Source organism: Mauremys mutica, chromosome 17 (assembly GCF_020497125.1).
Source record: "Mauremys mutica isolate MM-2020 ecotype Southern chromosome 17, ASM2049712v1, whole genome shotgun sequence".
Taxonomy (NCBI): Eukaryota; Metazoa; Chordata; order Testudines; family Geoemydidae; genus Mauremys; species Mauremys mutica.
Window position 1 is genome coordinate 8349070 of NC_059088.1, and position 27976 is coordinate 8377045.

General features: G+C 65.2%; 2 protein-coding genes across 2 annotated transcripts in view; both read left to right on the forward strand.

The window, feature by feature from the left end:
• LOC123351454 (guanylate-binding protein 1-like) overlaps positions 1-27976 on the forward strand; it is a 292158-nt gene that overhangs the window by 161849 nt on the left and 102333 nt on the right. The window lies entirely within an intron of this gene.
• On the forward strand, positions 524-27969 carry LOC123351457 (guanylate-binding protein 1-like). The gene is made up of 12 exons (XM_044990816.1): positions 524-627; positions 1687-1890; positions 2176-2303; positions 3697-3806; positions 4668-4737; positions 4951-5092; positions 15327-15569; positions 16500-16777; positions 17035-17247; positions 17744-17846; positions 18734-18927; positions 27729-27969. The coding sequence occupies exons 2-12, from the start codon at positions 1704-1706 to the stop codon at positions 27873-27875; spliced, it is 1815 nt and encodes a 604-aa protein (XP_044846751.1). The 5' UTR covers positions 524-627; positions 1687-1703; the 3' UTR covers positions 27876-27969.

Sequence of the window (27976 nt, forward strand, 5' to 3'; positions counted from 1 at the left end):
TACTGACCCCCCTGCCCAGCTCCCTGCTGCCTGGTGCATCCTACAGATCCCTCACCCCGCTCCCTGCCATCCAGTGCCCCCTACTGACTCCCGCCCCACTCCCTGCCACCTGGCGCCCCCTACTGACCCCCTGCCCTGCTCCCTGCAGCCTGGAGCCCCTGAGGACTGCATTGGGGCCAGCTCTTACTGTGAGGGTTGTGGAGGTGGGCTGGGAGCCAGGACTCCTGGGTTCTCTCCTGGCTTTAGGAGGGGAGTGGGGGCTGGTGGGTTAGAGCAGGGGGGCGAGCAGGGGGGCTGGGAGCCAGGACTCCTGGGTTCTCTCCCCGGCTCTGGGAAGGGAGGGGATCCAGAGCGGGGGGTTTCCCCCGGTCAGATTGGCAGAGATGGGGGGTTGCCCCCCCGCAGTGCGGGGCGGCACCTGGAGGCTGTGGCCGGGCTGTGGGGCCGGCCCCGGGGTGGGCGAGGGGCGGCGCCGCCAGGGGGTCGGGCTGGATCCCTCGATAAAGGGGCCGCATCAGCTGCTTTCGGGTTCCATCGGACTCGCTCCGTTTCCTGGCTCGGCTCAGAGCCGCCCAGCGCCGCGGGAGGGAGACCGCGGACCCCGAGCGGACCCCGCGGCCCGGGCAGGTGGGTCCCGTCCCGCTGCTCCCCTGGGCGGCTCCCGGGGGCTCGGATCCACGGGGGTCAGGGCAGGGGCAGCCATGGGTGGAATTTGGGGGGGGAATAGGGGGCTCCCCCCCAGCCTCGGGCAGCCGGAGCGAGGGGCCGAGAGTTGCTCCCGGCTGCGGCCCTGGGCCGGGTCTGGGGGCGCCGGGCGTTACGCGGAGTGGGGCCGGTTCACGCGTGGGCTGCAGGGGGCGGAGCAGTCCCAGTGTCTGTTCTGGAGCGGACCCACAGGACACGCGGTGGCTCGAGTCTCCCCGGGGCCAGGAGGCGTTTGGCCCAGGGCCCCCCAGACTGTCCCTCACCTGGGAGGAGACGGGGGTTACTAGGAGCCCGGGAAGGGGGACAAGGAAGTGGTTGAAGGGGGGACGACAGCGGGTCACCCCGACCGGGGAACTGCCAGGCTGGGGAGTCGCTAGCGGAGCCCCTCACGGCTCCCTCTGGGACCAGCCGGATTTACCGGGTTCATTACGGCCCTTGGCCCACGGGGGGGGTTTGCGGCTGGCCCGGGGGGGAGGCATTAGCAGGGCGGGGGAGGACCGGAATATCCCACCCGGTGACCTGGGCGACCCTGTGAACTGGAGTCACAGAAACGGGACGAGATTTCACCGGGCGAAGCGCCGGGTCCTGCGTCCAGGGACTAACGAGCGGAGGTGAAAGTGGGTCGATGCGGCCAGGACGCAAACCCAACCGATCGGGGGCGAGGAAAAGGGGCAGCTGCCCCTGGGCCTGGCGATTTTAAAGGGCCCGGGGCTCCCGCCTGCTGCTGCAGCGGCCAGGAGCCTTCAGCCCTTCAAATCACCGCCAGAGCCCAGGGGGCACCGGCTGGGGGTCTGCAGTGATGCCCAGGAGCGCCAGGGCTTGTCTGCCCCGGGGTGAGCTGCCGCGGGCGACGCTGGGGTCCGTACGCTGCACGGGGCAGGGGAAGGGTCTCCCACAGTTTGGGGGGACACGGCTCTGTGTCTCATTCCCTCCCCATGTCTCACCCCACCCCGCTGACCCTCCCCGCTCCGTGTCCCGCAGGCCGCCCCCCCAGCGCGATGGAGATCCCCATGCCGGCCCCCATCTGCCTGGTGGAGAACAGCCCGGCGGGGGAGCTGCGGGTGCAGCAGGAGGCGCTGCGGGTGCTGGCGGAGATCTCCCAGCCCGTGGTGGTGGTGGCCATCGCCGGGCTGTACCGCACCGGCAAGTCCTACCTCATGAACCGCCTGGCCAGCAAGAGAACGGGTGAGAGACGTGAGCCCGGCCCCCGGGCGCCAGGACTCCTGGGTTCTCTCCCTGGTGCTGGCAGGGGAGTGGGGGGTCTAGTGGTCAGGGGGGGCAGGACTCCTGGGTTCTCTCCTTGCGCTGGGAGGGAGTGGGGTCTAGTGGGTGAGAGGAGGAGGGAGGGGCTGGGAGCCAGGACTCTGGGTTCTCTGGCTCTGGGAGGGGAGTGGGGTCTAGTGGTCGGGGGGCAGGACTCCTGGGTCCCCTCGCTCTGCGTCTGTCCCAGCTCCGCCCCTCTCTCCGCAGGGTTCTCGCTGGGCTCCACCATCCAGTCGCACACCAAGGGCATCTGGATGTGGTGCCTGCCCCACCCCCGCTGGGCCGGCCACACCCTGGTGCTGCTGGACACCGAGGGGCTGGGCGATGTGGGCAAGGTGAGTGGGGGGTGGAGGGGGGCAGCCTATGAGAATCAGCCAATTGGCTTTGCAGGAGGGAACGCCCCTTGGCACGCAGGGGCTGCTGGGAGTTGTAGTTCAGGGCAAGGCATGCTGGGAAAGGGGATGGGGTATTTAAGGAGCTCCCTGCCCCTCTGCGCACAGACACTCCTAGCAAACCCCCTGCAGGGGAAGGAGGCAGCGTCCAAGGCGGAGCCAGCGCCCTCTCAGGGGCCGTGCCAATGTCCGGAGGGCTGGGGATGCCGTGGCGGGGCTGGGAAGGGAGGCCGGGGTGGGGCTGGAAACGCTTCTCCCGCCCAGGACGAGCTGTTGAGACGTTTAAAATGTTTCCTGTCCTGAATTGTCAAAATGGGGGGGAAAGTGCCAGGGCTTGAAAATCGGAAACGTGCCCTGGCTCTGGGTCACGCAAAAAACATGGATCATTTCCAAACATTTTATTTTTATTTTCCATTTTATTTCTTTTGAACTTGTCCAAATTTACCAAAACATTGACACCGAGACGTCGTTTTGCCTTGAAAAACCCAGTTGGGCCGTTTCCACAGTTCAGAAACTTTTATTCCCAATAATTTTTCAAGTGAGGAAATTCACCTTAACTGTCCCCGTTTCGTCAGTGGTTTTGGTGTAAAAAATTGAATGTTCTTCAGTGACAATTTCCGCCCCGCTGGAGGGCTGGAGGGCAGGGCTGGCATTCCGGAGAGCCGGGTTCAAATCCCTGCTCCACAGACCCCCAGTGTGAGCTTGGACTCAGTTTCCCCACCCGCCTACCAGAGGGGGTGTGACGATAAATACATTCGCTCTGGAGAGGGGCACAGACACAGCCGATAAAATGGATCCTTTGAGAAGGATCCCGCAGCCTTGGCCTTACGTTGGCTTCGCCCTGCCGTAGGGAGAGGAAAGAGCCGGCGCTGCCGCCACTGGGGATAAAAGAGGATGGAACCTGAAAAATGCACGAGAGCAGCTGCAAACCCCGAGCCTGCAGTGGGGGCCGCTGCAGCTGGACCCCGGGGGGCAGGGAGGTGTCGCCTTCCCAAAGTTTAAATGCAGCCGTGTGGCTTAGGAACTTTCATCAGTAAGAGGGGAGCAGTGGGACCTCCCGCCCCCTCCCATGCCTCCAGGAGCTGGGGATTTAACAGATTGGGAGAGGGGAATATGCCAACCCCGAATAGTGACTCTGCTGGGTTGGAGAATGGGAATTCAATGTGACTTGGGCTGGGACTCCAGAGAGCTGGGGGCTGTTCCACTTGCCACCCTGTCCTGTGCCTCAGTTTCCCCATCTGTGCCATGGGGCTGGCAATCCTGCCGTGCTTTGTGATGGGCTGTGAGCTCTGCGGCTGGGACGCGCTTGGGACGGTGACGGTGGGTGTCGTTCCAGGGCGACGGGAAGAACGACACGTGGATCTTCGCGTTGGCCGTGCTGCTCAGCAGCACCCTGGTCTATAACAGCATGGGCACCATCAATCAGCAGGCCATGGACCAGCTGCAGTATCCTTGCCTGGGGGCTGGGGGGCATCTTCCCCGGGGAAGGGTCCCGCGGTTCCATCCAAACGCTTCACCCCCAGCAAAATTGTGATGCACGGCGCAGGATGTGCACCACGGCCCCCTCTAGTGCCCATCCGCGTGATGGATAACAACCCACTACTGCCACCAGCTGTCAGAGTCGCTCCTTCACGTGCAGGGCACTGGGTGTTGTACAGTGATGAGCTGCCAAAATCTTTACAACCGGTTCCCTATAAAAAGTTCTGATTTAAGGGGGAGGGTGGGGGAGAGGCCGGGGGAGAGATCCTTGTGGGGCTGGGGGCCCCTGCAGGGCCTGGGCCAATTGCCCCACTTGCCCCCTCCCCTCCCCTCTGGCCAGCCCTGGAGCTTGCAACAGCCCCCCCCCCCACAGCTTGCTGGGCCCCTCAAAAAGCGGCAGCAGGACAACTCTAGAGCTCAGCTGAGCTGCCCAGCCGGTGCCAGCGGCTGGCCACACTGCAGCTGGGGGGAAGCGGGGGAAGGGCCAGGGGAGTCTCAGCCTCCCCAGCTGGGAATCCTGGGAGCAGGATGGTCCGGCCCGCGGACCGGAGTTCTTTGCCCATCCCCGGCCCTTTAACAACCGGTTCTCCATGGAGCTCTAATTTTACCTGGTAAAAAACTAATTTTACCTGGTAAAAAACTAATTTTACCAACCGGTTCTTGGGAACCTGTGGGAACCGGCTCCAGCTCACCACTGGTGTTGTGATGGACTATCCTCCCCTACCCGCAGTCCCTTCCGAGCCCCATCACAGGTGGGTAGGGGGTCCTGAGGGAGCAGGACCCCGCTGCGGGGGGCACCACATCTCCTCCTCCTTAGCCGGCCCCCAGCTACGTGACGGAGCTGACGGAGCGCATCAAGGTGAAGCCGGCGGGTGGGGGCGGCCGAGAGGACATGAAGGTGAAGCCGGCAAGTAAAGGCGTGAAGGTGAAGACAAAGGGTGTGGGCGCCCGAAAGGGCATGAAGGCGAAACCGGTGGGTCAAGGCAGCCGAGGGGACATGAAGGTGAAGGCAGCAAGTAAGGGCGGCCGAAAGGGCATGAAGGCGAAACCAGCGGCTGAGGGCGGCCGAGAGGACATGGAGGTGAAGGCGGCAGGCGAGGGCGGCCGGCAGGAGGGGGAGGATTCGACCGAGTTCGTGCGGTTCTTCCCGGCCTTCGTGTGGGCCGTGCGGGATTTCACGCTGCAGCTGCAGCTGGACGGGCGGGAGATCACCGAGGACGAGTACCTGGAGAACGCCCTGAAACTAAATCCAGGTAGGGGAGCGGTGCCGGCCCAGTGCCCCAGGGCAGAGCTAAGGGGGTGGGGTGGGGGCTCTCCCCTGGCTCTCAGGGCTGTGCTGCCAGGGGCGACTTTTGCTCAAGACACAAGCTCAACACCTGACGGGTGTTACCAGTTCCTGGGAATTGGGACTTCTTCTTCGAGATGTGTTGCTCCTGTCCATTCCAGTCAGGTGTGCGCGCCGCGCGTGCACGGCATCTCGGAACTTTTTTACCCTAGCAACACCGGCGGGCCGGCTGGCGCCCCCTGGAGTGGCACCGCTATGGCGCATGTTATATACCCCAGCCGGCCCGTCCGCTCCTCAGTTCCTTCTTTCCACCCGTGACGGCCAGTTGGAACAGTGGAGTGCTCTCTGTCCTCCACAACCCTAGCTCTCGCTACTTTTTCGTGTATATAGTTCATTTAGTGATTAGTATAGATAGTTGGTTTTTAGGATAAGGTTAAGGGGGGTTTCCCCTCCCTTTCCTCCCCCGGTGCGGGCTCATGCCCAAGGCACCGGGCTTTAAGCCCTGTGCATCTTGCCAGCGGCCTATGCCAGTAGGGGATCCGCACGACTCCTGCCTCCGTTGCCTCGGTGAGAGTCACAGGGCAGATAAGTGCCCTATCTGTTCCTCTTTCAAACCCCGGACACGTAAGGAGCGGGACATAAGATTAAAACAGCTCCTCATGGAGGCTTCGCTCCAGCCCCCGGCACCGTCCGTGCCGGCGCCAAAGGCTTCATCATCGGTACGGAGCGCACCGGCGGCCCCGGGCCGTTCCAGCACCGAGACTCCACGGCCTCAGCCACCGGCACCGAAGGCCCGGCACCGCTCCCTGTCGCCATCACGGAAGCGCAAGCCGGTGAAAGTGGGTGCCAAGTCCCACGCTGAGAGCCTAGCAGCCAAGACAATTGCGCCACCTGCGGTCCCCGCTGTGGCTGTGCACAAGACGTGCACCGGGCCGTTGACTCCGGCGCCGCAAGGGCCGTCGAGTCCGGCACCGCCACGCTCACCGGCACCGACCGCGGTTGAGTTCCGGCTGCCTTCGACGCCAGAGACTTTCTCCATGGCGCGCGAGCTCATAGAGCTCACAGAGGCACCGAACCTCCGGCCCCCGGCACCACCGGTGCGGGCTGTCGTTTCGGCGGGAAAGCCAGCAATGATGATACGGCCCCCCTCTCCGGATAGACGGCACGGACGACGCTCCCGGTCCTGGTCACGTTCCCGGTCCCGCCGCAGGTCACCGTCCCGTCGCTCGAGATCTCGGCACCGCTCGCCATCGCGGTACCGGTCGCCGTCCCGACGCCGGTCGCAGTCCCGGTACCATTCGACATCGCGGTACCGGTCGCACTCCCGGCATCACTCCAGGTCCCGATCGCCTTTGCGTCGGCACCGACGGAGGTCTGCTTCCCGGTACCGTTCCCGGCACCACGACTCGCGCAGCTGCTCCCAGCACCGCAGGTCCGGATCCCGGTCGAGCTCCCGGCACCGCACCGGACGTTGGTCTCGGTCACCATCCCGGTACCGTGCAGATCGGCACCGATCCTCGGCACCGTCCGGGGACAGACTGCCTCATTCGACGGCGCAATCCATCAGCGCCTCGGTGCCTCCATGGCCATCCCGCCCCGCGTCGGTTGCTTCCGGGGCAGACAGTAACGGGCACCTGCCACCTACCCCACAAGGCCAACCTCAGGGGGCACAGCAGTGGGGCTTCTGGGTTCCCTGGACCCAGTATGAGACTCAGGGGGTGCTGTTCCCTCCAAGAGCCCCTGCCTCCGAGCGCAGGGTACCAGAGGCGACCGTCAGCCGACCGGCCCCTTCGCCACCGGGCGCGGTTTCCATACCGCCTGACCCCCAGAGGCACACGCAGCCCGGCCCAGCCGACGAGCAGTCAGCAGGTCCATCGATGGAGGCTGTCGTCCAGGGCTTGTCCTCGTCATCCTCACCTGACGAGGCGGTGGCTGGAGCATCTGCCAAGGATCCTCCGCCGATAGACCTCAGGGCGCACCAAGACCTGCTTCGCTGCGTGGCGACGGCCATGGCTCTCCCCGTGGCGGAGGTCCAGGAGGACGAGGACCCCATAACAAATGTCGTTGGAGTGGAGGCTCCAGTGTGCGTGGCATTACCGTTCGTTAGGACGATACAAAAGAACGCCACCACACTCTGGCAGACGCCTGCGTCCGTCCCTCCTACGGCCCGTGGGGTTGAGCGCAAGTACTCAGCCCCCCCCATGGGCTACGAGTATCTGTATACTCACCCGACCCCGGACTCGTTGGTCGTTCAGTCGGTCAACGACAGGGAGAGGCATGGTCAACCTGCCCCTGCGCCAAAGTCGAAGGACGCGCGGCGAATGGACCTGTTAGGCCGCAAGGTCTACTCGGCTGGCGGCCTGCATCTTCGCATCGCCAACCAGATGGTCCTCCTCGCCAGGTACGTGTATGACATCATGGCGTCCCTGGCGAAATTTACAGAGCTCCTACCAACAGCCTCCCGCCAGGAGTTCTCCGCGTTGTTGGAGGAGGGGAAGAAATCGTCCAGGTCCTCCATCCAGGCCGCCCTTGACTCTGCGGACTCAGGAGCTCGGACCTTGGCCTCAGGGGTGACGATGCGGCGCATCTCTTGGCTGCAGTCCTCCACCCTGCCACCAGAGGTGCAGTATACGTTGCAGGACCTGCCCTTTGACACCCAGGGTCTTTTCTCCGAGAAAACTGATACCCGGATCCAGACCCTGAAGGACGGTCGCATCGCCATCCGCACCCTCGGGATGCACACACCGGCTCCGCAGCGCAGGTCCTTCTGGCAACAACCCTCCCGGTCTTTCCCTCAACAGCGGTACCACCCGTACAACAGCAGGCGACCAGGCCAGAATCGCCGTCGTCCCTCTGGCAATAGGTGCAACCAGGCCCAGGGCCCTTCCAAGGCCCCGCAAGGCTCCAAGCAGGCCTTTTGATGGGACGCCCGAGGACGGCCCATCAGTCTCTCCACCGGATCCTACCCTTTTGTTTTGCAACCGCCTCTCCCATTTCTTTTCGGCGTGGTCCCATATAACTTCAGACAACTGGGTGCTCCAAACAATCCAGTCGGGTTACCGCCTTCAGTTTGTTTCGCCCCCCCCTTCCCACCCACCCTCCCTGTCCCTCTTCAGGGACCCCTCTCACGAGCAAGTCCTCTTGCAAGAGGTCCAGACTCTGTTGAGCCTGGGTGCCATAGAGGCAGTGCCTCAAGACAGGTGGGGCAGGGGATTCTATTCCCGTTATTTTCTCATCCCCAAGGCGAAAGGGGGGCTACGTCCTATCCTGGACCTTCGCGAGCTGAACAAGTACCTGCTCAAGCCCAAGTTTCGCATGGTCACCTTAGGGACCATCATTCCCTCTCTGGATCCGGGAGACTGGTTTGCCGCCCTCGACATGAAGGACACGTACTTCCATATCACGATTTACCCTCCCCATCGACGCTACCTGCGGTTCGTAGTCAACGAGGCTGTGACGAAGTGGGACTGTTTGCACTGGGGGCTGGGTACAGATCCTAAGTATCTAGCAGCAAATGCCTGACACTCTGTCTCCTAGCAACTGATGGCCGGGCCCCTCCCTGCAAAGGTGCTGGCTAAAGGTGTTGGAGACAAAGGGGTCAGGTGACCTCCTGGCCCGGGAAAGAGGCAGAGCAGGGAGGAGGGGCCGGAGGGGGGCTGGGGGGATTGGAGTTGGCTGGAGAAGAGAGGGGAGGCAGGGAGACCGGGCTCTGATCCCCGGGGGGGGGCTGGGAGGCCCCCAAGATGGACCTAACCGGGGAGATCCGGTTATCTGTGCCTGCAAGACCTGTGTTGGGCTGTGTCCTGTTGTCTAAATAAACCTTCTGCTTTACTGGCTGGCTGAGAGTCCTGGTGAATCGGCAGGGAGACCGGGGCTGCAGGGCCTGACTCCCCCACACTCCGTGACAACTGGTGGCAGCGGTGGGATCGGCAGCACCCCGTGGACAGCGCTTCCTGCCGTAAGTGACTGGGGAGCAGTAAAACGAAGGGGCGATTAACCCCTGGGGCAGTGTGGCCAGAGAGAAGGACTTTGCAGTAACAGGGTCCCCCGGGGGATCACAGCGAGCAGTCCCCGGGGCGGAGGGGTCTGCAGCTCGACCCTGGCAGAGCGGGGGTGACCTCAAGGACTGGCACACTAGGGGTCCCCCTGGAACCTGTGGGGAGCGGCGAACACCCCGGCCTGCGAGCGGCCAGCAGGAAGATGTATTCCCAGAAGCGCAAGTGTGAGCTGGTGGAGCTGTGCAAGCAGAGGGGGCTGCGCAGTGGGAAGCTCACCAAGGCCCAGCTGATTGCCCGGCTGGAGGAGAGAGATCGCAGGAATGAACCGGTCCCTGTCTCTGCGGGAAGCAGCCAGGCCGATGCAGCGCAGGCACCAGTGTCTGCCCCCGCTGGGAGTGGGCAGCCGGCCGCTGAGGGCTCCTTGAGACCCCCCACCCCTAGGCCTAGGGGGAGGGGGAGGAGGAGCCCAGCTACGGGGGGCACCGTGACCCCCCCGGCCAGCAGGGGATCGTCCCGGCGACGCTCGGCCTCCGTGGAGCACAGGCGGCTGGACTTGGAGAGAGAGATCAAACTGATGGAGATGGAGGACCGGCAGAAGCAGCGTGAATTCGAGGAAAGGGAGAAGGAGAAGCAACGCGAATACGAGGAAAGGGAGAAGGAGAAACAACGCAAACATGAGCTGGACCTGGCCCAGCTGAAAAGCAGGGAGGCCCCAGCTGCGGCGAGTGAGGGGGGGCCCAAGCCTACAAAGAGCTTCGATAAGAGCTTCCTGGCCCGGCGTAAGGAGGGGGAGGACATAGACACCTTCCTGACGGCCTTTGAGAACGCCTGCGAGCTGCACCAGGTTGACCCTGCAGACAGGATCCCGTTTCTCACCCCCTTACTGGACTCCACCGCCGTGGAGGTGTACAGCCGAATGAAAGGGGTGGAGGCGGGGGACTACAACCTGTTCAAAGAGGCCCTGCTCCGCGAGTTTGGGCTGACCCCGGAGATGTACCGGAAGAGGTTCCGGGGACAACGTAAGACCCGGGAGGTCACATACCTACAACTGGTCAACCGGGTGCAGGGGTATGCCCGCAAGTGGACAGCTGGGGCCCAAACCAGAGAGGACCTGCTTGACCTATTCGTACTGGAGCACCTGTATGAGCAGTGCCCATCCGACCTGAAGCTGTGGTTGATGGACCAGAAGCCGGAGAACCCGCAGCACGCCGGCCAGCTGGCCAACCAATACATGGACAGTCGGGCAAGGGATAATAGGGAGGCGTCTCGAAGGAGCAGGTCTGCCTCAACGCAGAGAGAGAGTCACCATGGGACCTCCCAGAAGGGGCCGAGGGAGGACCCCCACCAAAGGGAAACATCTGGCGTCAGGTCCAGCCGTCCCACTCGAGGGGACCCACGAGACATGGGCTGCTATCAATGTGGCCAACCGGGCCACATACGGGCCCAGTGCCCCAAGCTCCGGGACAAACTGAGCAGACCAACCCCATACCGGGTCGACTTGGTAGAGACCCAGCCGGATGAGGGGCAGTGCTCGCAGGAAAGGGGGGCTGGCCGCGTACCACCTGCGAAGGAGGGAGGGGGGCCCCGGGTTGACCCCTCCGAGGGGCTGGATGCTCCCAGCCCTGAGTTTGGGGTTTACAGGGTGGGCACAGGACTACCCCTCCGGAGCGAGTGCCTTGTTCCCCTGGAGGTAGACGGGAAGGAGGCCACTGGGTACTGGGATACGGGCGCAGAGGTGACGCTGGCCCGGCCCGAGGTGGTAGGCTCAGATCGGATGGTGCCCAACGCCTACCTGACCCTGAGGGGTGTGATCGGGACCCCATTCAGGGTGCCTGTGGCGAGGGTACACCTAAAGTGGGGGGACAAGGAGGGCCCCAAGGACGTGGGGGTGCACCCACATTTGCCCACGGAGGTGTTAATGGGGGGGGAATCTCGAGGACTGGCCCAGGAACACACGGGGTGCCCTGGCCGTGAACCATAGTCAGAGTCGGCGCAGGGCTCTGCACCCTGACACCGGGGAAGGTACTCTGCCCGAGGCGCCGGACCCTGACCCGGTGTGGAGGGAACGCCCAGGGACAGGGCTCAGAGACGCTGTGGCCCCAGACCCAGCCGGTGAGAGAGAGCAGATCCCCGTCCCTGCCCCAGCGGCTGAGTACCAGGCCGCGGTGCGGGAAGACCCCTCCTTGCGGAGGATAGGGGACCTGACCAGCCTCGGGGGGGGACAGACCATGGGACGAGGTGGCCGGAAAAGGTTCCTGTGGGAGAAGGGGTTCCTGTACCGAGAATGGGCTCCCCCAGGGAAGATGGAGTCAGGGGGGATCAGGAGGCAGCTGGTGGTACCCCAGGAGTATCGCCACCAGCTGCTGTGCCAGGCCCATGACATTCCCCCCTCAGGGCACCAGGGAGCCTGGCGTACCCAGCAGCGGCTGCTACAGAACTATTACTGGCCTGGGGTCTTTGCCCATGTCCGGCAGCACTGCCGCTCCTGTGACCCCTGCCAGAGGGGGGGGAAGGCCCGGGACAGGGGGGAGATGACTGTAAGACCCTTGCCCCGCCCCGAGGAGTCTGTCCAGAGGGGGACCAGGGTCAGAAGGGGGGCTCTGAACCGAGAGAGCCCGAATCACAGCCCCCCAGACTGGAACGTGGGGAGAAGGCCCCAGCCCAGTGTGCACCCCAGGGGTACTGGGGTGGGGAAGGGGCGCGGCCGGCATAAGGCTTCCCCCCTGCAACCTGCCAGTGCCCTCGAGTCCCCCGTTGTCACGGAGTGTGGGGGAGTCAGGCCCTGCACCCCCGGCTCCCTGCGATTCACCAGGACTCTCAGCCAGCCAGTTAAGCAGAAGGTTTATTTAGACGACAGGAACACAGTCCAGGACAGGTCTTGCAGGCACAGATAACCGGATCTCCCCGGTTAGGTCCATCTTGGGGGCCTCCCAGCCCCCCACCCCGGGGATCAGAGCCCGGTCTCCCTGCCTCCCCTCTCTTCTCCAGCCAACTCCCGTCTCGCAGTCCCCCTCCGGCCCCTCCTCCCTGCTCTGCCTCTTTCCCGGGCCAGGAGGTCACCTGACCCCTTTGTCTCCAACACCTTTAGCCCGCACCTTTGCAGGGAGGGGCCCGGCCATCAGTTGCTAGGAGACAGAGTGTCAGGCATTTGGCTGCACGGACTTTTGCTGCTAGATACTTAGGGTCTGTACCCAGCCCCCAGTGCAAACAGTCCCACTTCGTGAGGCGCACTACCAGTTTGCGGTACTACGCTTCGGCCTTTCCACGGCACCAAGGGTGTTTACCAAATGCATGGCGGTGGTTGCCGCAGCCCTCCGCCGTCGTCAGATACACGTCTACCCGTATCTCGACGACTGGCTGATTCGTGGAAAGTCTCGGCGGCTGGTAATGGACCAGATGACAGAAGTCCTGTTCCTCTTTCAACGACTTGGTCTTCTCATCAATGCCGAGAAGTCCTCATTGATTCCGTCGCAGCGCGTGGAGTTCATTGGAGCGGTTCTCGACTCCACGTTGGCCAGGGCCTGCCTGCCACGATTGCGCCACCAGACAATGGTCTCCATCATCAGAGACCTCGTCACCTTCCCGACCACGACGGCGCGATCCTGCCTCTGCCTCCTGGGCCACATGGCATCCTGTACATATGTCACCGCGTACGCGCGGCTCCACCTACGGCCGTTCCAGTCCTGGCTAGCGTCAGTGTACCGGCCGCATCGAGATCCCATCGACATGGTGGTCACAGTCACCAAGCCAACCCTCGAGTCCCTCCGCTGGTGGCTAGACCCGGAGGTCGTGTGTGCGGGAGTCCCGTTCCACCCTCCTCGCCCATCCGCCACTCTGACCACGGATGCCTCAGCACTCGGCTGGGGAGCTCACCTGGGCGACCTACACACCCAAGGCCTTTGGTCACCCCAAGAGCTCGCTCTACACATCAACATCCGCGAGCTGCGAGCGATCCGTTTGGCGTGTCACACCTTCGGCACCCGCCTGCAAGGCCGCTGCGTGACAGTATTCACGGACAACACAACGGCGATGTTCTACATGAACAAGCAGGGCGGAGTCCGCTCCTCCCTCCTCTGCAAGGAGGCGATGCTCCTGTGGTACTTCTGCGTGACCCACTCCATTCACCTGGAAGCGTCCTTTCTTCCGGGAGTGCAGAACACGCTGGCCGACCATCTCAGCAGGTCATTCCTCTCCCACGAGTGGTCTCTCCCTCCCGATGTCGTGCACACAATCTTCAAGAGGTGGGGGTTTCCCCAAGTAGACCTATTCGCGTCCAAGGAGAACAGGAAATGCCACCTGTTTTGCTCGTTCCGGGGTCACTCGCCGGGCTCCCTGTCGGACGCCTTCCTTTACTCCTGGAAGGATCACCTCCTCTACGCCTTCCCTCTGTTCCCGCTCGTACACCGAGTGCTACAGAAGCTACGGAGGGACAGAGCCCGCGTCATACTCGTAGCTCCGGCCTGGCCGAGGCAGCATTGGTACACCCTGCTGCTGGAGCTCTCCGTTCAGGATCCCATCCCCCTTCTGTTGTGGCCGGACCTCATCACACAGGACTTCGGCAGACTCCGCCATCCGAACCTGCAGTCCCTCCATCTTACAGCTTGGTACCTGCGTGGTTGACCCACGCAGAGAGGGACTGTTCGGCGGAAGTTCAGCACGTCCTGCTAGAGAGCAGAAAGCCTTCCACTCGCTCCACCTACCTCGCGAAATGGAAGCGGTTCGCGCTCTGGTGTGACCAACGAGGCCTCAATCCCTTCGTAGTCCCTGTCCCTACCATCCTGGACTACCTCTGGTACCTTAAGGAGCAAGGTCTTGCGGTCTCCTCCTTGAGAGTTCACCTGGCAGCCGTGTCCACCTTTCGTCCATCTGTGGAAGGTCGGTCCATCTTCTCCAACCAGATGGTTTCCCGCTTCCTTAAAGGCCTGGACCGCTTGTACCGCCGGTGCGGCGTCCTGCCCCGACCTGGGATTTGAACCTCGTGCTGGCCAAGCTGATGGGTCCCTCCTTTGAGCCCTTGGCCACGTGCTCTCTGCTCTACCTCTCCTGGAAGACAGCCTTCCTCGTCGCCATTACATCAGCGAGGCGAGTCTCTGAGCTCCGTGCTCTAACGGTGGGTCCACCATACACCGTCTTCCACGGGGACAAGGTGCAGCTTCGACCACATCCGGCCTTCCTCCCTAAGGTGGTGTCGGCCTTCCACCTCAACCAGGAGATCTTCCTGCCGGTCTTCTTCCCGAAACCGCACGCTTCATCTCGTGAGCAACAGCTTCACACCCTGGACGTCCGCAGGGCGCTCGCTTTTTACATTGAGCGGACTAAGCCCTTCTGGCGTTCGCCCCAGCTGTTCGTAGCGGTTGCTGACCGCATGAAAGGCGAACCGATCTCCTCCCAACGGATTTTCTCCTGGGTCACAGCGTGTATCCGGACATGCTACGAGCTTGCTCGCGTGCCACCATGCCGCCTCACCGCTCACTCTACGAGAGCGCACGCCTCGTCGGCCGCCTTCCTGGCTCATGTCCCCATCCAGGACATCTGTAGAGTGGCCACCTGGTCTTCTGTCCACACCTTCGCTTCCCACTACGCGTTGGTGCAGCAATCAAGAGACGACGCAGCCTTCGGCTCCGCAATATTACACTCTGCCACGTCTCACTCCGACCCCACCGCCTAGGTAAGGCTTGGGAATCACCTAACTGGAACGCATAGGAGCAATCACTCGAAGAAGAAAAGACGGTTACTCACCGTAGTAACTGTTGTTCTTCGAGATGTGTTGCTCCAATCCATTCCAGACCCGCCCTCCTTCCCCACTGTCGGAGTAGCCGGCAAGAAGGAACTGAGGAGCGGACGGGCCGGCTGGGGTATATATCCGGCGCCATAGCGGCGCCACTCCAGGGGGCGCCAGCCGGCCCGCTGGAATTGCTAGGGTAAAAATGTTCCAGAGAGCCGTGCACGCGCGGCGCGCACACCTAACTGGAATGGATAGGAGCAACACATCTCGAAGAACACCAGTTACTACGGTGAATAACCGTCTTTTTCACTGTCCTGGCCACATTCCAGCTGGGACGGTTCCCCGGCTCCCCTCAATCCCCCTCCCCCGGATAGCAGGGTCTCTTCCTCCCACGGGAATCTGTTCATCAGTCGCGCGCTGCCCCCCAGAAGCAGCCGCATCTTGGCTAAGGGCTCTGCCCGGCTTCCCTCTCTTGCCAGGCAGCAGCGAGCAGGACCAGCGCTACAAACTGCCCCGCAAGTGCATCCGCCAGTTCTTCCCGGCCCGGAAATGCTTCATCTTCGTCCAGCCGGCCAGCAGGAGGGACCTGGCCCAGCTGGAGAAGCTACGGGAGGCCAAGCTGCAGCCCGAGTTCCAGGAGCAGGTGGCCCGGTTCTGCCACCACGTCTGGGAGACGTCGAAGCCCAAGACCCTCCTGGGCGGCCACGTGGTGACCGGGGCCAGTGAGTGTCGGGAGCCCTTGGGCTGGGGGCACTGGGGCAAACGGGGCTCGTGGGGTGCTGGGCGGGTGAACCGAGCTGGGAGGGGTCCCATGGGGCCAGCGCTGGTGAGAGCAATGCAGGGGCCTGCACCCAGCTCTGGGGTGCGCGGTTAGAAGGGGCGCTGGGGGTGGAGGAATGGAAATGACCCATGGGGGGGGGGGAACAGGGCGTGCAGAGCCAGACAGGGCAGGTCCGGTTAGCGGGGCCCGGGGAAGGTGATGGGCAGAGGCCTGGCTGGCAGCGCGGTCGCGTCTCCCCAGGGAGGGACGCCTGGGTCCCAAAGGGCCACTGGGCTGCAGGGAAAGGCAGAGCAGGGTCCTGCGGCTGGGGGTGACGCCAGGCACATCCCAAGGAGAGAAAAGGCACCAATTGCTCAGGGGGACGGGGGGGGGGCATTTCTGGCTGGGGTCTGTGGACTGGGGCACATGGGGAGGGGCAGCTCCAGGGGAGCAGCCGGGGTCTTGGAGTGTGTGGGAGGGGCTGGGTGGGGGACACTGACCCTGCCCCCCACACTGGGCCCCCTGGCGCTGACCCTGCCCCCTCCGGCCACGCTGGGCCCCCTGGCGCTGACCCTGCCCCTCCAGCCCTGCCGGGCCCCCTGGCGCTGACCCTGCCCCTCCGGCCGCGCTGGGGAACCTGGCGCTGACCCTGCTGCTCCGGCCCTGCTGGGCCCCCTGGCGCTGACCCTGCCCCTCCGGCCCTGCTGGGCCCCCTGGCGCTGACCCTGCCCCTCCGGCCCTGCTGGGCCCCCTGGCGCTGACCCTGCCCCTCCGGCCGTGCTGGGCCCCCTGGCGCTGACCCTGCCCCTCCGGCCGCGCTGGGCCCCCTGGCGCTGACCCTGCCCCTCCGGCCGCGCTGGGCCCCCTGGCGCTGACCCTGCCCCTCCGGCAGTGCTGGGGAACCTGGCGGTGACCTACGTGGACGCCATCCGCAGCGGGGCGGTGCCCTGCATGGAGAGCGCGGTGCTGGCCCTGGCGCAGATCGAGAACTCGGCGGCGGTGGGGGAGGCCGTGGCTGCCTACGAGGAGCAGCTGGGGCGGCCGGCGCTGCCCACGGAGAGCGTGCAGGAGCTGCTGGAGCTGCACGCCCAGTGCGAGCAGGAGGCGCTGCGGGCGTTCATGGCGCGCGCCTTCAAGGACGAGGAGCAGCAATACCAGCGCCAGCTGAAGGTACCAGGGACCCTGCGATGGGAGCGCAGCCCCTCCTGCCCCAGCCTGCAGCGACCCACGGGGGAATAGGGCACGGGGCATTTCTGCTCCAGGGGGCGCTGGTCCCGATCTGGTCCCGGGCAGGGGCCTGGCTGGGTCTGTGGAGTGGGGCATGGGGCCTCCAGGGGCGCTGGCCCCAGGTCGGGGCACTGGCTGGCTCTCTGGGGCAGGGAATGGGGCACAGGGACTTTCTCCTCCGATGTCCCGTCTCTCCACAGGACAAGCTGGACTCCAAGCTCGCTGAGCTCTGCCGCTGGAACGAGCAGGCGTCGTCGGACCGGTGCACGGCCGCGCTGAGGAAGCTGTCGCAGGAGCTGGAGAAGCGGGTCTGCAAGGGGAGCTACTCGGTGCCCGGGGGCTACCAGCGCCTCCTGGACGACCAGCGGGAGATGGTGGAGAAATACCAGCTGGTGCCAGGGAAAGGGATCATGGTGAATTGGCTGAATAGCATTAACTGGGGCTGGGAGCCAGGAGTCCTGGGTTCTATCCCCAGTTCTGGGAGGGGAGTGGGGTCTGGTGGTTAGAGCGGGGGGGGGCTGGGAGCCAGGAGTCCTGGGTTCTATCCCCGGCCCTGGGAGGGGAGTGGGGTCTGGTGGTTAGAGCAGGGGGGGTGGCTGGGAGCCAGGACTCCTGGGTTCTGTCTCTGGCCATGGCTCTGAGCAGCTCACACAGCCCGCGGGTGCCCTGGCGGGGGAGGTACCAATGGCATCGCTGGATCCCGCTGTGGGTTTGTGGTCCAGGTTCGTCCTTGGCTGACGGGATGAGAGGGCAGCACGGAGTCTCTGGCTGGTCTGGGGCCCCCTAGGTGTCTGTGGGGAGGCAGGTGCAGGGGGGCAGGCGGGAGGGGCTGTGCAGGGGACGGGGGCAGGTGGGCAGGTGGGGGGGCTGAGGGCCCCAGCTCACCCCCTTTCTCCCCGGTGCCCCCAGGCGGCCGAGGTGCTGCAGCAGTTTCTGAAGTCCAAGGAGACGGTGGCCCAGGCCGTCCTGCAGACGGACCAGAGCCTCACGGACAGACAGAGGGAGATTGAAGGTGACTCCAGAGCTGGGGCTTATAGTCCTGTGACCCCCACGGCCCCATGGATCTGGGGATCTCTTGGCCACAGACTCACCCCCCTGAACGCCATGGCCCCATAGACCCAGCGACCCCTGGCGCTCCCGGCCCCATAGACCCAGCGACCCCTGGCCCTGACGGCTCCATAGATCCTGTGGCTCCTGCACCCCACAGATGCCAGGGCTCTGCAGCACCATAGATCCAGTGCCTGAGGATGGGGCTCTCTGGCCTCACAGGCCCAGTGACAAAGAGCAGTGGCCCCTTGGCCCCCCCTGTTCTGGTGCCCCTGTCAGGGCCCCAAGGGCCCCATACACAAAGTGCTCCATGGACACAGTGACCCCAAACCCAGTGACTGCAGAGCCCCATAGAACTGGTGGCCCCAGGGCCCCATGGACATAGTGACCCAGGGCCCCATTGGTGGAGTGAATCCAAGGCCAGAGCTGTGTGCCACCACAGGATCCGTGACCCCAGCACCCCATAGATGTTGTGACCTCCAGGGCCCCATAGATCCAGTGATCCCAGGGCCCCATCGACCCAGTGACCCCTGGCCCTCCCGGCCTATAGATCCTGGGACTCCTGGACTCCACAGATAGCAGGGCTCTGCAGTCCCATAGATCCGGTGCCTCGGGGTAGGGTCTCTGTGACCTCCCAGGCCCGGTGACCCATAGATCCGGTGACCCCAGGGCACCATAGATCCACTGATCCCAGGGCCCCATACATCCAGTGCCCCATGGACGCGGTGACCCCAGGGCCAGGGCTCTGGCTCCATAGATCTGGTGACTCCTGGGCACCGATGCCCCAGTGACCCAGGCAAGGGCTCTGCACCCCGAGCCCCTGGGCCTGACCATGTGCCCCCTCCCCCCCAGTGGAGCGGGCGCGGGCCGAGGCGGCCGAGCGGGAGGCCCAGCTGAGCCAGGAGATGCAGGCCAGGACGAAGCAGCTGCTGCAGGACCAGGAGCGCAGCCACCAGGAGCACGTCCAGCAGCTGATGGCCAAGATGGAGCAGGACAGGAGGCAGCTGCTGGCCGAGCAGGAGAGAGCGCTGGCCCTGAAACTGCAGGTACCTGCCAGGGCTACTGCAAGGATATTTTGTGCCCCAGGCGAAACTTCCAGCTGTGCCCCGCTTCCCCCTCCCCTCCCCGCAGAGCATCGCTTATCATAAACGAATACTGCAGAATGTGGCATTGCTCATTAGAATTAATACACATTCGACTGGAAAATTTATTAATTTCATTATTTATTCTACATATTTTAATGAAAATAAATGGCCTTGGGTCTCCTGCACCTGGCTAGAGTCCCTCCTGCCCCCCCACCCCATGGATCTGGGAAGGGCTGTTTTGGGGATCAGAGCACAGATCTAGGGGGCTTGGGGAGGAGGCGGCTCTGGGCTGGCAGGGGGGGCTTGGGTGGGCAGCGATGTTGGGCGCAGCGGAGGAAAGCAGCAGGGCCCGTGGTTGCAGAGGACGCCTGCAGAGGTAGGTGCTAAGGGGCAGGTTCTGTGGGTGGAGAGGGCAGCGCTGCGGGGCGGGTTGCAGGGGGAATGGGAGGCTCTATGGGTGGAGAGGGCAGCGCTGCGGGGCGGGTTGCAGGGGGAATGGGAGGCTCTATGGGTGGAGAGGGCAGCGCTGCGGGGCGGGTTGCAGGGGGAATGGGAGGCTCTATGGGTGGAGAGGGCAGCGCTGCGGGGCGGGTTGCAGGGGGAATGGGAGGCTCTATGGGTGGAGAGGGCAGCGCTGTGGGGCGGGTTGCAGGGGAATGGGAGGCTCTATGGGTGGAGAGGGGAGCGCTGTGGGGCGGGTTGCAGGGGTAAACGGAGGCTCTATGGGTGGAGCGGGCAGCGCTGGGGGGCGGGTTGCAGGGGGAATGGGAGGCTCTATGGGTGGAGAGGGCAGTGCTGCGGGGTGGGTTGCAGGGGAATCGGAGGCTCTATGGGTGGAGAGGGCAGCGCTGCAGGGCGGGTTGCAGGGGGAATGGGAGGCTCTATGGGTGGAGAGGGGAGCGCTGCAGGGCGGGTTGCAGGGGGAATGGGAGGCTCTATGGGTGGCGCGGGGAGCGCTGCGGGGCGGGTTGCAGGGGGAATGGGAGGCTCTATGGGTGGAGAGGGCAGCGCTGCGGGGCGGGTTGCAGGGGGAATGGGAGGCTCTATGGGTGGAGAGGGGAGCGCTGCGGGGGGGGGTTGCAGGGGGAATGGGAGGCTCTATGGGTGGAGAGGGGAGCGCTGCAGGGCGGGTTGCAGGGGGAATGGGAGGCTCTATGGGTGGAGAGGGCAGCGCTGCGGGGCGGGTTGCAGGGGGAATGGGAGGCTCTATGGGTGGAGAGGGCAGCGCTGCGGGGCAGGTTGCAGGGGGAATGGGAGGCTCTATGGGTGGAGAGGGCAGCGCTGCGGGGCGGGTTGCAGGGGAATCGGAGGCTCTATGGGTGGAGAGGGGAGCGCTGTGGGGCGGGTTGCAGGGGGAATGGGAGGCTCTATGGGTGGGGAGGGGAGCGCTGCGGGGCAGGTTGCAGGGGGAATGGGAGGCTCTATGGGTGGAGAGGGGAGAGCTGTTGGGCGGGTTGCAGGGGGAATGGGAGGCTCTATGGGTGGAGAGGGCAGCACTGTGGGGCGGGTTGCTGGGGAATGGGAGGCTCTATGGGTGGCGAGGGCAGCGCTGCGGGGCGGGTTGCAGGGGGAATGGGAGGCTCTATGGGTGGGGAGGGCAGCGCTGCGGGGCGGGTTGCAGGGGGAATGGGAGGCTCTATGGGTGGAGAGGGGAGAGCTGTGGGGCGGGTTGCAGAGGGAATGGGAGGCTCTATGGGTGGAGAGGGCAGCGCTGCGGGGCGGGTTGCAGGGGGAATGGGAGGCTCTATGGGTGGAGAGGGCAGCGCTGTGGGGCGGGTTGCAGGGGAAACGGAGGCTCTATGGGTGGAGAGGGGAGCGCTGCAGGGCGGGTTGCAGGGGGAATGGGAGGCTCTATGGGTGGAGAGGGCAGCGCTGCGGGGCGGGTTGCAGGGGAATGGGAGGCTCTATGGGTGGAGAGGGCAGCGCTGCAGGGCGGGTTGCAGGGGGAATGGGAGGCTCTATGGGTGGAGAGGGCAGCTCTGTGGGGCGGGTTGCAGGGGGAATGGGAGGCTCTATGGGTGGAGAGGGCAGCGCTGCGGGGCGGGTTGCAGGGGCAATCGGAGGCTCTATGGGTGGAGAGGGCAGCGCTGCGGGGTGGGTTGCAGGGGGAATGGGAGGCTCTATGGGTGGAGAGGGCAGCGCTGTGGGGCAGGTTGCAGGGGAATCGGAGGCTCTATGGGTGGAGAGGGGAGCGCTGTGGGGCGGGTTGCAGGGGGAATGGGAGGCTCTATGGGTGGAGTGGGGAGCGCTGCGGGGCGGGTTGCAGGGGGAATGGGAGGCTCTATGGGTGGAGAGGGCAGCGCTGCAGGGCGGGTTGCAGGGGGAATGGGAGGCTCTATGGGTGGAGAGGGCAGCGCTGCGGTGCGGGTTGCAGGGGGAATGGGAGGCGCGATGGGTGGAGAGGGCAGCGCTGCGGGGGGGGTTGCAGGGGGAATGGGAGGCTCTATGGGTGGAGAGGGCAGCGCTGCAGGGTGGGTTGCAGGGGGAATGGGAGGCTCTATGGGTGGAGAGGGCAGCGCTGCGGGGCGGGTTGCAGGGGAATCGGAGGCTCTATGGGTGGAGAGGGCAGCGCTGCGGGGCGGGTTGCAGGGGGAATGGGAGGCTCTATGGGTGGAGAGGGCAGCGCTGCGGGGCGGGTTGCAGGGGGAATGGGAGGCTCTATGGGTGGAGAGGGCAGCGCTGTATGGCGGGTTGCAGGGGGAATGGGAGGCTCTATGGGTGGAGAGGGCAGCGCTGCGGGGCGGGTTGCAGGGGGAATGGGAGGCTCTATGGGTGGAGAGGGCAGCGCTGCGGGGCGGGTTGCAGGGGGAATGGGAGGCTCTATGGGTGGAGAGGGCAGCGCTGCGGGGGGGGGTTGCCGGGGGAATGGGAGGCTCTAGGGGTGGAGAGGGCAGCGCTGCGGGGCGGGTTGCAGGGGAATCGGAGGCTCTATGGGTGGAGTGGGAAGCGCTGTGGGGCGGGTTGCAGGGGGAATGGGAGGCTCTATGGGTGGAGAGGGAGCGCTGCGGGGGGGTTGCAGGGGGAATGGGAGGCTCTATGGGTGGAGAGGGCAGCGCTGCGGGGCGGGTTGCAGGGGGAATGGGAGGCTCTATGGGTGGAGAGGGAAGCGCTGCGGGGGGGGTTGCAGGGGGAATGGGAGGCTCTATGGGTGGAGAGGGCAGCGCGGGGGGGCGGGTTGCAGGGGGAATGGGAGGCTCTATGGGTGGAGAGGGCAGCGCTGTGGGGCGGGTTGCAGGGGGAATGGGAGGCTCTATGGGTGGAGAGGGCAGCGCTGCGGGGCGGGTTGCAGGGGGAATGGGAGGCTCTATGGGTGGAGAGGGCAGCGCTGTGGGGCGGGTTGCAGGGGGAATGGGAGGCTCTATGGGTGGAGAGGGCAGCACTGTGGGGCGGGTTGCAGGGGGAATGGGGGGCTCTATGGGTGGAGAGGGGAGCGCTGCGGGGGGGGTTGCAGGGGGAATGGGAGGCTCTATGGGTGGAGAGGGCAGCGCTGTGGGGCGGGTTGCAGGGGAAAGGGAGGCTCTATGGGTGGAGAGGGCAGCGCTGTGGGGCGGGTTGCAGGGGAAAGGGAGGCTCTATGGGTGGAGAGGGCAGTGCTGTGGGGCGGGTTGCAGGGGAATGGGAGGCTCTATGGGTGGAGAGGGCAGCGCTGTGGGGCGGGTTGCAGGGGGAATGGGAGGCTCTATGGGTGGAGAGGGCAGCGCTGTTGGGCGGGTTGCAGGGGGAATGGGAGGCTCTATGGGTGGAGAGGGCAGCGCTGCGGGGCGGGTTGCAGGGGGAATGGGAGGCTCTTTGGGTGGAGAGGGCAGCGCTGTGGAGCAGGTTGCAGGGGGAATGGGAGGCTCTATGGGTGGAGAGGGCAGCGCTGCGGGGCGGGTTGCAGGGGAATCGGAGGCTCTATGGGTGGAGAGGGCAGCGCTGCGGGGCGGGTTGCAGGGGGAATGGGAGGCTCTATGGGTGGAGAGGGGAGCGCTGTGGGGCGGGTTGCAGGGGGAATGGGAGGCTCTATGGGTGGAGAGGGCAGCGCTGCGGGGCGGGTTGCAGGGGGAATGGGAGGCTCTATGGGTGGGGAGGGGAGCGAGGTGGGGCGGGTCGCTGGGGAATCGGAGGCTCTATGGGTGGAGAGGGGAGCGCTGTGGGGCGGGTTGCAGGGGGAATGGGAGGCTCTATGGGTGGAGAGGGGAGCGCTGTGGGGCGGGTTGCAGGGGGAATGGGAGGCTCTATGGGTGGAGAGGGCAGCGCTGTGGGGCGGGTTGCAGGGGGAATGGGAGGCTCTATGGGTGGAGAGGGAAGCGCTGTGGGGCGGGTTGCAGGGAGAATGGGAGGCTCTATGGGTCTAGAGGGAAGCGCTGCGGGGCGGGTTGCAGGGGGAATGGGAGGCTCTATGGGTGGAGAGGCAGCGCTGTGGGGCGGGTTGCAGGGAAATCGGAGGCTCTATGGGTGGAGAGGGGAGCGCTGTGGGGCGGGTTGCAGGGGGAATCGGAGGCTCTATGGGTGGAGAGGGCAGCGCTGCGGGTGGGTTGCAGGGGAATGGGAGGCTCTATGGGTGGAGAGGGCAGCGCTGTGGGGCAGGTTGCAGGGGAATCGGAGGCTCTATGGGTGGAGAGGGGAGCGCTGGGGGGCGGGTTGCAGGGGGAATGGGAGGCTCTATGGGTGGAGAGGGGAGCGCTGCGGGGCGGGTTGCAGGGGGAATGGGAGGCTCTATGGGTGGAGAGGGCAGCGCTGCAGGGCGGGTTGCAGGGGGAATGGGAGACTCTATGGGTGGAGAGGGCAGCGCTGCGGGGCGGGTTGCAGGGGGAATGGGAGGCTCTATGGGTGGAGAGGGCAGCGCTGCGGGGCGGGTTGCAGGGGGAATGGGAGGCTCTATGGGTGGAGAGGGCAGCGCTGCGGGGTGGGTTGCAGGGGGAATGGGAGGCTCTATGGGTGGAGAGGGCAGCGCTGCAGGGCGGGTTGCAGGGGGAATGGGAGGCTCTATGGGTGGAGAGGGCAGCGCTGCGGGGCGGGTTGCAGGGGAATCGGAGGCTCTATGGGTGGAGAGGGAAGCGCTGTGGGGCGGGTTGCAGGGGGAATGGGAGGCTCTATGGGTGGAGAGGGCAGCGCTGTGGGGCGGGTTGCAGGGGGAATGGGAGGCTCTATGGGTGGAGAGGGCAGCACTGTGGGGCGGGTTGCAGGGGGAATGGGAGGCTCTATGGGTGGAGAGGGGAGGGGTGTGGGGGGGGTTGCAGGGGGAATGGGAGGCTCTATGGGTGGAGAGGGCAGCGCTGTGGGGCGGGTTGCAGGGGAATGGGAGGCTCTATGGGTGGAGAGGGCAGCGCTGAGGGGCGGGTTGCAGGGAATGGGAGGCTCTATGGGTGGAGAGGGCAGTGCTGTGGGGCGGGTTGCAGGGGAATGGGAGGCTCTATGGGTGGAGAGGGCAGCGCTGTGGGGCGGGTTGCAGGGGGAATGGGAGGCTCTATGGGTGGAGAGGGCAGCGCTGTTGGGCGGGTTGCAGGGGGAATGTGAGCCGGGATGGGTGGAGAGGGCAGCGCTGCGGGGCGGGTTGCAGGGGAATCGGAGGCTCTATGGGTGGAGAGGGCAGCGCTGCGGGGCGGGTTGCAGGGGGAATGGGAGGCTCTATGGGTGGAGAGGGGAGCGCTGTGGGGCGGGTTGCAGGGGGAATGGGAGGCTCTATGGGTGGAGAGGGCAGCGCTGCGGGGCGGGTTGCAGGGGGAATGGGAGGCTCTATGGGTGGAGAGGGCAGCGCTGTGGGGCGGGTAGAAGGGGAATCGGAGGCTCTATGGGGGGAGAGGGGAGCGCTGTGGGGCGGGTTGCAGGGGGAATGGGAGGCTCTATGGGTGGAGAGGGGAGCGCTGTGGGGCGGGTTGCAGGGGGAATGGGAGGCTCTATGGGTGGAGAGGGCAGCGCTGTGGGGCGGGTTGCAGGGGGAATGGGAGGCTCTATGGGTGGAGAGGGAAGCGCTGTGGGGCGGGTTGCAGGGGGAATGGGAGGCTCTATGGGTGGAGAGGGAAGCGCTGCAGGGCGGGTTGCAGGGGGAATGGGAGGCTCTATGGGTGAAGAGGGGAGCGCTGTGGGGCGGGTTGCAGGGGGAATGGGAGGCTCTATGGGTGGAGAGGGCAGCGCTGCGGGGGGGGTTGCAGGGTCCAAGGGAGGCTCTATGGGTGGAGAGGGCAGCGCTGTGGGGCGGGTTGCAGGGGAATCGGAGGCTCTATGGGTGGAGAGGGCAGTGCTGTGGGGCGGGTTGCAGGGGGAATGGGAGGCTCTATGGGTGGAGAGGGCAGCGCTGCGGGGCGGGTTGCAGGGGGAATGGGAGGCTCTATGGGTGGAGAGGGCAGCGCTGCGGGGTGGGTTGCAGGGGGAATCGGAGGCTCTATGGGTGGAGAGGGCAGCGCTGTGGGGCGGGTTGCAGGGGGAATGGGAGGCTCTATGGGTGGAGAGGGCAGCGCTGCGGGGGGGGGGGTTGCAGGGGGAATGGGAGGCTCTATGGGTGGAGAGGGCAGCACTGTGGGGCGGGTTGCAGGGGGAATGGGAGGCTCTATGGGTGGAGAGGGCAGCACTGTGGGGCGGGTTGCAGGGGGAATGGGAGGCTCTATGGGTGGAGAGGGCAGCGCTGCGGGGCGGGTTGCAGGGGGAATGGGAGGCTCTATGGGTGGAGAGGGGAGCGCTGTGGGGCGGGTTGCAGGGGGAATGGGAGGCTCTATGGGTGGAGAGGGCAGCACTGTGGGGCGGGTTGCAGGGGGAATGGGAGGCTCTATGGGTGGAGAGGGCAGCGCTGTGGAGCAGGTTGCAGGGGGAATGGGAGGCTCTATGGGTGGAGAGGGCAGCGCTGTGGAGCAGGTTGCAGGGGGAATGGGAGGCTCTATGGGTGGAGAGGGCAGCGCTGTGGGGCGGGTTACTGGGGAATGGGAGGCTCTATGGGTGGAGAGGGCAGCGCTGCGGGGCGGGTTGCAGGGGGAATGGGAGGCTCTCTGGGTGGAGAGGGCAGCGCTGCGGGGCGGGTTGCAGGGGGAATGGGAGGCTCTATGGGTGGAGAGGGGAGCGCTGTGGGGCGGGTTGCAGGGGGAATGGGAGGCTCTATGGGTGGAGAGGGCAGCACTGTGGGGCGGGTTGCAGGGGGAATGGGAGGCTCTATGGGTGGAGAGGGCAGCGCTGCGGGGCGGGTTGCAGGGGAATGGGAGGCTCTATGGGTGGAGAGGGGAGCGCTGTGGGGGGGGTTGCAGGGGGAATGGGAGGCTCTATGGGTGGAGAGGGCAGCACTGTGGGGCGGGTTGCAGGGGGAATGGGAGGCTCTATGGGTGGAGAGGGCAGCGCTGTGGAGCAGGTTGCAGGGGGAATGGGAGGCTCTATGGGTGGAGACGGCAGCGATGAGGAGCGGGTAGCAGGGGGAATGGGAGGCTCTATGGGTGGAGAGGGCAGCGCTGTGGGGCGGGTTGCAGGGGAATGGGAGGCTCTATGGGTGGAGAGGGCAGCGCTGCGGGGCGGGTTGCAGGGGGAATGGGAGGCTCTATGGGTGGAGAGGGCAGCGCTGCGGGGCGGGTTGCAGGGGGAATGGGAGGCTCTATGGGTGGAGAGGGAGCGCTGTGGGGCGGGTTGCAGGGGGAATGGGAGGCTCTATGGGTGGAGAGGGCAGCGCTGTGGGGCGGGTTGCAGGGGGAATGGGAGGCTCTATGGGTGGAGAGGGCAGCGCTGTGGGGCGGGTTGCAGGGGAATGGGAGGCTCTATGGGTGGAGAGGGCAGCGCTGTGGGGCGGGTTGCTGGGGAATGGGAGGCTCTATGGGTGGAGAGGGCAGCGCTGCGGGGCGGGTTGCAGGGGGAATGGGAGGCTCTATGGGTGGAGAGGGCAGCGCTGCGGGGCGGGTTGCAGGGGGAATGGGAGGCTCTATGGGTGGAGAGGGCAGCGCTGCGGGGCGGGTTGCAGGGGGAATGGGAGGCTCTATGGGTGGAGAGGGCAGCGCTGCGGGGCGGGTTGCAGGGGGAATGGGAGGCTCTATGGGTGGAGAGGGCAGCGCTGCAGGGCGGGTTGCAGGGGGAATCGGAGGCTCTATGGGTGGAGAGGGGAGCGCTGTAGGGTGGGTTGCAGGGGAAGGGTCTGGGGGGAGAGCAGAGTGTTGCCTGTGGGGCGGGTGTCCGAGGGGGGGCACGCTGTGGTGGGAGGGTGGGGGGGCCGGCATGTTGGGCCCCACGGTGTTCATGGTGACTGCAGCCGCCGGCCAGCGCTGGGTCTCGAGGTGCGGGGCCAGACGGTGCATGTATGACCGGGCTCCATGGGCGCTGACTCAGCCCGCGGGTGGCACCAAGGCGCATGTGGGGCCCGGCTCCTACCAGCTGCAGTCCGGGAAGCAGCAGAAAGCAGGTAATGGCTGGGAGCACCCAGATTCACTCCTGGGTTTCCCGTGCACCCTTGGCCGCCCCACTGTAGACGCGAGTGTAACCCGCTCTCTGCACAGCGTCCTCCGAGCCCCTCAAGGCAAATTCTGCCCTGGCCTGCCGGCAGCCTGCCCCCATGCAGGGAGTTTAAAAAAAAATTAGGGCTCTGTTTTTTGGCACCCCCAAATCTTGGCACCCTAGGTGGCTGCCTAGTTTGCCTAGTGGTTGGACCGGCCCTGGTACATGGCCCGGGCCCCTGGAGAACTGGGACTGGGCTGCCTGGAGCGGAGGGGAGGAGTGGCTGGAAGCCAGTACTCCTGGGTTCTCTCTCAGCTCTTCTCCCCTCCCAGCATCCGCACAGCTCGGTGTCGGTGGTGCTAACCCTCAGCTCTGTCCCCCAGGAGCAGGCACAGCTGTTTCGCGAGGGGTGCCACATGGAGGTGGAGCAGTTGAAGAAGGAGATTCAGAGAATGGAGGAGAAGAGAGAGAAGGAGGAGAGAGAGAAGAAGAGACAGAAGAACGAGGGCTCCTCATGCTCCTTGCTGTAGCCAATTAGTTCATTTTATCATCTGTTTATCATCTGCTATTTCATGTATAATCATTGCATGGTAAATAGATTTAAATGGTAGGATTATAGAAATATAGCACT